The sequence below is a fragment of the Amphiura filiformis genome, unplaced genomic scaffold (genome assembly GCF_039555335.1).
Source record: "Amphiura filiformis unplaced genomic scaffold, Afil_fr2py scaffold_26, whole genome shotgun sequence".
Taxonomy (NCBI): domain Eukaryota; kingdom Metazoa; phylum Echinodermata; class Ophiuroidea; order Amphilepidida; family Amphiuridae; genus Amphiura; species Amphiura filiformis.
The window spans coordinates 1679640-1691653 of NW_027305490.1; the positions used below are offsets into that span (position 1 = coordinate 1679640).

At 39.1% G+C, this 12014-nt stretch overlaps 1 protein-coding gene across 1 annotated transcript; it reads right to left on the reverse strand.

The window, feature by feature from the left end:
• Positions 1-4177: 4177 nt before the first annotated feature.
• On the reverse strand, positions 4178-10561 carry LOC140143725 (uncharacterized). The gene is given in 6 exon segments (XM_072165537.1): positions 4178-4239; positions 6022-6211; positions 8089-8252; positions 8764-9109; positions 9112-9757; positions 9945-10561. Coding segments are annotated over 6 exon segments (2025 nt in total).
• Positions 10562-12014: the final 1453 nt, after the last annotated feature.

Here is a 12014-nt window from a genome sequence, read left to right on the forward strand (position 1 = left end):
ATGAAAATGTTTTTTGACCTGAAAACATGTACATTTTATTTTTAAATATCCAGTGTATTCAATAGACATAAGTAAAATTCAATACGTGATGTATTATATTAACCTCAACATCTGTAGATCTGCAGTGTGCTTAATGCCAATTCTCTAAGGTAGCTCTTCTTTTTAACACTACTATTGGTAGCCTTGATTTTTACCTATTTTGACAGGGCTTTTGGATAATTGCATATCTGTGTTGTCTTCTTTAATTCTGACATTTCTGACTTGCTGGCCATTGTCAAGGGTCTTTGCTGCTTCAACCTGTAATGAAAATTGCAAAAATATTTGAAAAGTACCATTGAGGCCCATTGACCTTGACTTATTTTGCTCTGTTACCTAGGTAACGAAACATCCAAGATGGTGCAGTCCTATCCTTATTTGAATTGATTTATCAAAATGAAGATTTTGACACCTCTTTTTGCAACATCGGAGCACTTTAATGTTTTTGGCCCTCATAGAGCCAAAAGCCTAACCTTTGACCTTTTCGATTATAACTCAAGAATGGTACATCCTAGAAGAACATAGTCCTTGTTTAGTGACAGATCTGTTGCTACATGTATGATATTTGACAACAAATTGGCCTTTTGACTTGAGTCCTTTGGTAAATTATTTCTTGTTTTCTTCAAGGACCTACTCAGTGCCTGCTTCATTCCAAATGGATTGCATTGGCACATACTTAATGGCGGGTTAGATGGCTGACTGCTGCAAGATGGAGGTGAAGATGGCTCAGCAGTTGAGGGAGGTGGATGAGAAATTGAAGGGAGTGGCTGGTTCGATCTAATGGAGGTGGGGGTAGCTCAGCAGTAGATTTTTCATCAACTTGTCATTTCCCCATGCATCCTTCCTTGCAATCCAGTTCTGGTACCTGTAACCCACTGGACCTGCATTCCAGCTCGTCAGGAAAGAAGAGTGTGGTAAACTGTCCGGTTATAGTCCTAGGTGTATTCGGCATGTGATAAGAACTTGCTGCTCTCCCGGAACAACCATATCTGTTTTGCCGGCCTTTACTTCACAGGGGTCATTTGTGTTGACAAGGTTTATGATCGCTTTAATGGTAGGTTTTCGTGCATTTGTGGGTCCTCTTATAATTTCCTCGATTACATTATACCCGATGATGGAGTCAGACAGTGGATCTAGAGAAATCAGAAATGGAACTGAAATCTGTTGGGCTACCTTTCCATCCAGTGACATGTCTAGGATGACGGGTATCCAGCCATCATATGGTATCCGTGTACCATTGGCTACGCTCAGCTGAAGGTCAGTATCTGGGTCCAACAGGTCAGTGAGGGGTCGGAGTTGAACATTTGGAAGATTCTTCTTTCACCATCCTCGAGAGATCACTGATACCTGGGCCCCAGTGTCCCAAAGAGCTGTCACAGCCTTTCCATTAATGCTGCTACAAATGGTACACTTGTGTCCTACAAGCTTGACCAGTTTTTGATGTTTTGGTGTTAAATGGCATATTTGTGGGGACATATGTGCTGGTTGGGTCACTGCCTGTCTCCCGGACGTTCCTTGTCGTTCTGGAGTCCGGACTTCACAGCCATTTGGAAGAGGTCCCTGGCTGTGGCGTGGTCATATTTGATGCCAGAGTCATCAGTGGTTGATGCCACGATGATCTTCTGCCACAGATCTAATGCCTGCATCACAAACTCCTGAGGCGTCTCGCTCTTCTCTTGTCGTGCCACGGTGAGTTCATGATACAGTTCAGTAGCAGCCTGTTCCTGGTAGTGACTACGTAATACTTGTTTCACTTGCGCTAGCGAGAGACTAGGGCAGCTCTCCAGATAGCTTCGAAGTCTGACACCTGGTGAAATTGCTTTGATGATGGCTTCTACCACTTCTTTTTCTGCATACTTCTTGCTGATCCCACTATCAATCTGATGGATCAGACTGGAGTAAGTCAGTCTGTTCTTATGGTTTGCCTTACCAATCTGTCCGCTGATCTTAAATGCATTCTTGATAACTTTCAGTCCAGTGGTTTTTTTTTTTTAGGGGCTGTCGTAGAAATTGTCGTTGTGGTTGGCGTAGCTGTATCTGAATTTGGTCCTGGGTCATCTGTAACAAGTTTAATCAGGTCTTTGATGGCTCCTAACTCTCCCAAACCACCATCTTCTGCTTGAGTTACATTTTTGTACCTCGTCACTGTTGATATGTGAAATTATTGCAGTTTAACCCCAGATGGGATTTTTCTTCCGGATCTTTGAGTTTCAAAAATTTTCCAACTTCGAGTAGCCGCTCCTTTCTCCATCACTATCAGAGCCTAAGGAGTATTGATCTATAGTTCTTTGTTGTTTCTTGCTGTTAGATCTTGCTGGAGTTATATTTCAGCGTGTTTGCGGTCATGGATCTCTGCGCTAGTCACCAGATTAGAAACCATTTTAGAAAACAATGACCACTTCTAGTAGTAAGTTCTTGATCATTCTTGCTGCAGAGGCTTCCCATAGTGCAAAATTTTGCTCTATCAAAGTTGAAGTCATCTGCCACTGCAGCATGAATGGTCATCAGGTTCTGTAGGTTGGAAGCAGTGAGCCTTCTAAAAGTACAGTTCTGGGTGGAAAATGCACTCTCACAAGCTACAGATGACATAGGCATCTCTCTCTTCATCAGAGTCTGTCCCTCTTGCTTTCTTTCAATGCGGCTTTCTTCTGCTTCTTGTCTTCTCCTCGCCGCCTCTTCCGTTTCCGTTGCCTCCTTCTTCTCCCATTCCGCCTCCTCCCTCTCCTCTCTCTCTACCTCCTCGCTCCACAGCATCTCTTTCCTTAGCCCACCATCTGCTTCTCTGAGCCACCTCTCCGGCAGCCCTGGCAACTCAACAATCTCCAACTTCCTTATTGCTGACCACATGTTTGTTTGTTTATTTATCTAAGTACCTGTAAAAAAACAAAAACATAATAGCAACATTAGTAACACATTTTAATTATCATACAAATTGATTTCCAGGGACCAATTTTTGTAGGTCATGCATTCACCTCTTGCAATCTCTGGCAGTGGAAAAACAACATTGCCTTGTCGCAATTTGTATATATATATTTTTCAATGTAGGCCTACTGTAGCAGCATGAGCATGATAAACCAGCCTGGCATAAACACGGAAGTACTGAACAATTCTGTGACTATTCCACCGGCTGACAATCATACAACAACAAAAATTTGTGGCCGATTTGCGACAATGCGCAGGCACAGTGCGGCGACAGTCAATCTCCCCATTCCTCCAAGACCCTTTCCATCCGAAAGGGGGTTGCAGTTCTTCGTGTGCTTCTTTGCGAGCTCCCGGAGTCATTTTCCCACCCTCTTCTGCACGTGCCCAATGCATTCCCCCTTTTCAACCTTAATTCCATCATAAGAATTTTTAATTGTTTCAAAGGTTGATGAATCCCCATCTCCAACCATTGTTGTGTACATAACTCCATGTTTCTCCATTGAACGTTCCCAGATCTTCTTTGCCCCATCAGATTCCATCTTGCCGGAAGATCCATCGTGGTTTATACTGCATTTGTGTTTGAGTTTCCATTGATCATATTCCTCACTTCCTTCGTTCTTATCCCAAATAGTGTATGCTTTGCATTACCCATGACCTCAACATCCACAACTTGATCGGTTACTGTCGACATCACAGCCACAAGACCATTGTTTGAAGCAAATCCGCGTCTTGACCACGCACCATCTGAGGTCACTGTAAGGTTGTTATTACCGGTTGCTTTTACTGCAGTCTTGGCTGCCTGTTTCATATTGTAGTCCGCCATATTGTTTACAATTTTATTACAGGATTTAGAATTCATTCATTCATTCATATTTTATTTTCATCAATCATCAACATCAATATACAAGTGATACTAATAGCTCAACACAAAGTAATAACATTGAATGTAAACAAGAGTCATTGGTATAAATAAATATCAACACATTTAGGCAGTAACAATTAAATCAATATAATTAAATTAGAATAGCATTACTATGTACGATTGACCAAAATACACTTTAAATGCATAATGATATTACGAGCGTGCTTGTAGTAGTTTATCACGGAAATACCACACTGCAATTTTGTTCAAAGGATTTTTTTGTCATTGGTTTTGGCATATTCATCAAGCTGCAAAATTTACGAAGGCCCGTGTAACCTTTACCGATAGTCGTTGTTGCTAATACGGCACGCCTGCAATGTTCACCTCGTATGTTTTATATGCCCCATCAGCATGATCAGCTAAGTTTGAAGACCAACATTCATATTCAAAGTCACAGTTTATGCAGAAAATAAGAAGTTTTATAAGATCTCCAGACAGTTAGGTACTACTACAAACATGAAATAAAATCTCCATCCATGTTTTTCTTTATAATATTAGATTTCTGAACAGTTGGGTAGTACCACAAACATGAAATCAAGTCTCCATCCATTAAAATGCTTCAGTTTTTGATGCATGTATACGCATGTAGCTTATTTTGCTTTTTATACTTTTCAAGGGAAGCCTCCAGATGTTGCCTCCATTTTTTTTACTCTTCTTCATCGCCAATGATACAGCTGCTTCTCCTGGAGTTCTATCCTTATCAAAGAATTTCCTGAACAAAGACTGCACTTCATTAAGCTCATCTTCTGTCCAGCAGTGTCTGTTCGTAGATATCTTTGATTTTTTCTTCTTGGAACTGAAGGTCTGTGGGCTTCAACTAGTTAAAACTAGTGATAGGCTGTACAGCCCAAAAAAAGGGGTGATGTTGGAAAAAGCTTAGGGTACTAGCTGAATTGAAGCAGGTAATCCTTCTGAGCATTTTGACACCTTTTAAAAAAATATCGGTTGAAAATGAGACAGTGCGGGCCAAAAAACTACGCACAAGGGGGATTTCTTGGGACCCCCCCTGTTTTTCACTATTTTGACAATTATGGGCATTTTCTTTGCTGTTTGTTGGATTCTAATGACTATTTACATAGACTTACATGTGATACAAAGTTCGTTTGGGCAGGTTACCCCTGTATTAAAAATTAGCGCCACGGTCACACCAAATGTGACAAATGACTGAAAATTTCAGAATATGGATGATTAATGATTATCTCTAGTATGATTAACTTAAAAATAAAAATGGCTGCGAAAGGGTCACTAAAGGGTAAAGCGCCCTCACAGCCTAATTTTGCCCAAAACCGTTAATTTTAAGAACACGTAAAAGTTTCATTTGACACAAAGTGCATCAATGACCTTCCTGGACCTAAAACTATGTAAGTAAGTACCAAAAATGCATTACATAATCCTTAATGTGATAAAATTCCCTTAAAACTAGAAAATAAAGGTCAAATCCGCCCCCTTGTGTGTCGTTATTTGGCCGGCACTGTCTCAATTTTTGGCCGATTTCAATAAAATTGGTGTCAAATTACTCAGACCAACAAGCTGCATCAAATAAGCTGGTACCCTAAGCTGTTTGCAACTACACCCATACAGCCTATGACTATTAAAACATTAAAAAGAATAATAAAAAAAAGAATGAAAAAAAATGTTACCTGCTTCCTAAACTAGCATGTTAATGAGGATTTCAATGGACCCACTTTAATATTATTGACTTTGAAACTGACATTCGCTATTTGACTTTGAAACATGGGATACGGATTTTCTCAGCCTTTTTTCATTGCATAGTCATATACACCCACCCAAAACAGTATTGAACTTTGGTTCGATCTTCAATACAAAGTAGGGGTGGGGTACAGTGTAAAGGTGGTAAAAAGGACAAAATAGGTACCGTGGCTGCTTTTTAAAAACCTGAAGCACAGAATATTTGTGGCAATAATAAACCACAAACACTATAGGGGTTTTGTTTACGAGAGCTAAAATAGCAATTTTGAGACAAATTTGGTTCTCAACGCCATTCCATTGTACATAGAAATTCTGATACTGTGAATGGCATCCATATACTGGCATGCAAGTATAATCCAACCTTGCCTTAAATTTTAAATCAATGACAAAACAAAAGTTGATATGCTTTGCCATGACAAAATGATACTTACCTTCATCAAGGATGATGTCTATTTCATCCAGTGACTTCCCTCTGTACTTTCCTGCAAGCCCTTTCTCCATCATTACCAGGACTTTGGAAACCTTTGCCAGCTGCAAAGAACTTGATGGTAGACGATAAAACTCCCTATGAATGCGGATATCATGGCCCATGTAACCTGCCACAAGATCAAGTTTGTTGTCCTTCAGACATAGTAGTTGTGTCATTGTAGCTATATGCTTGCGAAACTTTGTTGCTCTCATGGTTAGTGGATTGGTTGTACCTGCACTGGTTGCGTACTTTCTCATTGCTGCACTAGTGGATGCATTTCATGTACACATCCTTAAAACTTTTGAATCCATGCTTTCTTCAAATGTTTTCAGCTTTGACAGCCAGTTGCCATGGCAATTGCCATGAGCATGAAAGTTAGTCTTAAAACACAGTGGTCAATCTGTCATCCTAACCAGCTGGACTTCACTTGGGTCACCATACTATATGCCCTCTGGCAATTCCCAGCCCTGAAACTCACTCCCTGCCCAGCTGACCTCCAGAGCACCAGGAATGTGTTGACATGCAAAAGGTCAAACATCAGCAGGTGTCGAGGTATATAAGATCAAATTATGAAATCCAATATCAGAAAATGAAACCAGTGAAACAAAATTTATTACCCTCGCTTTTCTCTAATCGAGGGTAATTTTGCTCAAGTTCTTTAAGGACCCGTCGACGAAATGGTGTGTAGAGTTGGGCGACTATCACTTTTTTCCTAGTCGACTAGTCGGCAGCAAATAGTCGCGACTACGACTATAGTCGCGCCTATCTGTGGTTAAAATTGGACTGAAAAATCGGGTGAAAGATTGGTGGCAATTTAGTATAATTATAATGCATGATTACAGGACCCGTGATTGCCGGTATCACATCACAGTTTGCTACACAAACCAGCACTGTTGCGATACAAATTGCTACACTGTATCGCATGTTTGCGATGCAAATATTTGACTGTAAAATGCTGTAATATAGGCCTAACTTTTCTGTTCAATTAAATTCACTTGCCACAAGTTTTCCAGCAACAGCACAAGAAACTTCATATAATTTCTCAAACCTTCAATATTCCAATAGCGATCTTCGTTCGTTTCCATGTTTTGCTGTGCATGAAAATATGTAAACATGTCGGTACGGCAGTGCATATTTTCCATGGTATGCTCATGAACGTGTTGCATCGTGCATGTACGATTAACTTTCACCTCCGACCTCGCACCTGACCTCATCTAGACTACTGCATTTGTCGCTACAGGGTGGCATTTGCAACATTACGACTGTTTGTCAGCTAATTTGTTTATTTTCCTGTTGCTTTCTAAATATTCTGTTACCACAATAAGCATAGCTTTTTGAAATTACGTGAAAAGTACTTCTACTAATCTAATAATATTTTCCTAAATTTTCCCTTTTGGAAAACACTTCTCGGAAGTTCTCGCTGTTTCTTTCCAAAGTCAAAATAATCTCATACCTTCAGTAGTTGGTACAAACACCCAACCTGGGTCTGGGATGTACATGCACGCTATGACGCTGCTACACCTGTTATCGCTGCATAAATTATAATCATAAATGAGATGTTCGACAGTTCTAAGTAATTTGAGTTTTTTGACGGCTTTTATCATGTGGGAAAGTAGTTCAACAACAAGTCAATAACACCAATTTAATGATGATTTATGGACTTTATGATTACTTGTTGGTTAGTGTTACTATTGGTAAGACAATGACTAACATTTTTTCACATTTTTCACAGTTTATATGTTAGTATTTGGTTGGTTTTGGTGCGAATAACTGGCACTTTTAAAGTAATTTTTTAACACAAAAATATGCTTGCATTAGTCGACTTTTGGTTTACAATAGTCGTAGTCGCGACTATCAGTAATAGTCGCGACTAACGACTATTTGCGACTTAGTCGCCCAACTCTAGATGTGTGGACTTATAGAAGGCTCGTGCAAAGACATAGGGGTTTTCACTTGACACACCTGCGACATCTCTCGTCATATTGAGTGTTTTGAGAGAGAAATATTGATTTACTAGACGATTTCTTACCTTTTTCATTTTCTGCAAGTTCCTAAACACTTGCTCCCAGTCTTTGTCCTTAGGAACTCCCGTGCAAGACACATGTTGCTTTGCTTCTTTGTTGAGCTCCTCGAAATTTGCGTCTCCCCCTTGGTAGTGGCTGGGATTGTCAGTTCTACTGAAGGCATGGTTATCTGAAATCAAAATATAAATTATTTTAAGCGGATAGAGAGATTTCAGATAGGCTTAGACGGTGCCCTTATTTTTTGTGTCTTATTTTCCTTAATGTCACTGGTACTGCTTGATTTGTACTGTTATTTACTGCATATCCATTATGCAAACATTAAACACAAATCTCTCTAGAAATAGTTGCCTCATTATGGATTTGAAAAAAAAGAAGAGAAACAAGAGAGCCAAAAGAAGAATCGAACATTGAATTTCTAGTTCTAAATTGGTTTGTTATTTTCAAACATGTAAGTAACAAACTCAGTGAAAAATGAAAGTTCAAATGTAAAAATAAGGGTCTTTGGGTCAATAGATCGAATGGAAAAATATGAGATCTTTTGGTAACATAGCAAGTGATTGGAAAACAAATGGGGTCTTTGGGTGACATACGATTCATCTCCAAAAGTGGGAGTGCCCCGGGTAATATATAGTAATCAGTTGGTAATAGACTTTAAGATATATACATATTTACCAGATCACGTAGGTTTCTGTATAGTATATCCTGGAATTTGGGGTGGTGATGACCGTAAAACAGAGGGGTGAACCTCGTCATTGCTGCATGTATAGCATTTACGTCGTTGTGCCTCACTCCTGTACGAAACAACATCAAGCCATGCAGGTAAGTGAAAACCATGTGTTGAAGGTAATTGTAATTGGGATTCTTGATGTTTTCTGACCAGTCCCAATAGCCTTGACAAGTTGCCTGGAGGTTGTATTTGCGACAGGATTTCACATATTCAATTAGAAGTTCTTCTGTTAAGGCATGGTACATGATCTGTAGAAAATTCCAACTCTTATGATGATCTGATCCCCTTTTGCATGGACTTAGAGTTGTGCTCTCTGGCTTTTGAAGCCAATAATGTGCGCAAGTCGGCTGACAAAAACGTCCCAGTTCAGAGACAAAAACGATCTTGCTGCGTTCATTTCTAAATGTAAGAGTCCCATGACTGGAACTACCCAATCAAACTCTCTTTCTCTCTTGTCAATACACTCTTGTGGCTTCAACCTGAAGCACCGATGGTCTTCAGACTCGAAGTTGGTAGTACCATAAAATGACACACCGCAACTATGACACAATAACACATGATCGCATAGATCCCGGACAATTTTATAGGGGAGTCTGTCACACTCCAAAAACATCCATTCCCTGACTGTGCCTCCATAACGGCCAATTCCAGCTCATTGACCCATCCCCCTCATAACTTGGGCGATTGTTTCAAAACTATTGGGATTTACAAAGTCTGGCTCTCCAGGTTGCACATTTGCGGGGTTGGCTCTGACTGGTATATCTTCCGTGAACAAGATGTTATTGTTGAACTTCTCATTCTTGGTCGCTTCCTTTGTTATATCAAGAGGGTCTCGCTTGAGAAGGGGTCCCATGCACACGCGACAAGACCTGTAGGATATGAAGTTTTCGGCACCACAGTTTGAACACAGTTTCTCCTCTTCGCTCTCTAGTTCTGCAGCTACATATCTATCAATGTAGTCAGTTGGTGAGTCGTCATTATTAAGTTGGTCCTGTATTATTTTCAAGTGGTGTTTTATATGTGTATTCTGTGTGTTTTCAGAAAACAAGATGTGACTTGTTATCATTAACCAACTCGTCTTTCTCGGACTCGGTTAGCTCTCGCCACATCCAGTATGCTGGCTTCAATTCTTACTTTGTTTGAATATCACTACCAGAGTTGATCTGTACATAGGATGTGCTCGTCATGATGCTGGATGGCACCTTGTTATCTCCCTTTGTAATATATGTTCGTCCAATGATCTGATTATGATCATGATTATGATCGAATGCGCAGCGTACACTGCCGCTTGGCATTTGAATCAGATCTGCTGATTCGTCTTTAAGGAATCGACCTATTGTGCGATAGGAAGAACTTGGGGTTGTCCTGCATGTTAATTGCAAAGCCTGCTTACTATAAGTGAAACTATACAGATCAAACTCAGAAAGAGAAGGAGAGCTAGGTACAGACCCTGCAGAGTTAGGATCAGTCAGCCCATCTTCAAGGGAGAGATAAATATCTTTGATCTTATCATTGAAGTAAGTTGCAAAGTCATTGCTGAGATCCTTTGCCGAATCATGGACTGGAAGCTGTTTTGTAGTTTCATTTAGTAAGCCATCAGCCTTCTTGAAAATAGCTTTGCAGTCTGCATTCTGAAATTCATGCTTATAGTACACCTGCTTGGAATGTTCAATCAGCAAGTTTGTGGCATTCTGCTGCTCAACATAAGCTTGACGATCTATTTCAAGCTGCGACTTCCGCCATCGTCGCATCGTCAGAATCAAGAATGATAGTCCTCTCAAGAAAGAAAAGTTGGCAAAGGTCAAGATTTAAGTTTGAAGAAAAGGCCTGTGCACCAGAGTCTTCATTCTTCCCGAGTAGGTTTTCAAAACGCTTGTGTATAGATTTTGTTTTGTCAAATCAATGACATCAATGAGTTAGCTTGAAGACTATGGGTAACTTTTGAAGCATCACCATTGATGTTCAACCCAAAGGTCTCCTTTCACATCTTCACATCCTCTGGTCTTATGGGATTGCAATCAGCAGCATCTTCACATTTGTAACTTTTTTTTTTTTTTTTTTTTTTTTTGTCTTTGAAAGATAACATATTTAATTTTTTCTTAAGCTGAAAAATTCTGTTTTTAAACATTCTTTAGACATTTAGTATAATGTTCTATACGAGGTACTGCAAAAAATAATGTATAATATACGGGTCCAAAGCATAGAAGATTTCTTACACTTCCCACAATGCATATCTTCTTACACTTCCCACAATGCATGTCTCCGATTTTAGTTTTCTGTTTTAATTTTCTCTCTGGCGCAACATGCAATGGGTCGATAGGGACGAAATGTACCTCACTCTCTCAATCAAAGAGTACCGTGCAACATGGTGCAATCAGATCTTGCACAATATTGTAGGATAGGCTTTTACGACGGGAATTCATAACCATTAGTGGGTTGTTTTTTTTGTCTTTCAAAGCCCGTGAGGGTCTTTATTATTTTTTTTTTACTCACGAACATTACATAAAATGCAAATACAATAATATCATAAAGTAAATACAATGTACCTTAATATTTCTATTTGCATACAAAATGAAATAAAACACACAAGTTTACAAACAACCATCAAACACGATACCAAAATTATTACAAACAACTTTTTTTCTGACATCTTTTGGACAGAACTCATCTTAATATTAATAATGGTTCCCATTTCTTTACATGATAACCATAAGTATCTTTTTTATTTGCAATTTCCTTCTCTACTTTTTCAATGAAAAAAACCCAGTTTTTAAAATCATTAAAGATAGGGTTAATTTCTTGAACTCTACATTTATAAATAAATCTTTTTGTCAATAATAGAATCAAGTTCAAAAAAGTGGCATATTTGTCATCATAAATACCAAAACATACTTCCCGATAGGTAATATTCACGGTAATATTTAATTCTCTCAACCAGCCAAAAATATCACTCCACATTGCTTTGGCAAATTTACATGACCACATCAAATGCTTCATGGTTTCTTCTTCCTCTTTACAAAAGGAGCATTTATACTCATGAATTAAGCCAATTTTATAGAGAAACTTATTTGTTGGAAGGATTCTATGAATAAAATGAAATTGTAAATACCGTGTTTTGGTATCCAATGTACATCTATATGGCATAGCATAAATCAAATTCCAATTCATATCATTGACCTCAAATTCAACCTTCCACTTCTGTTG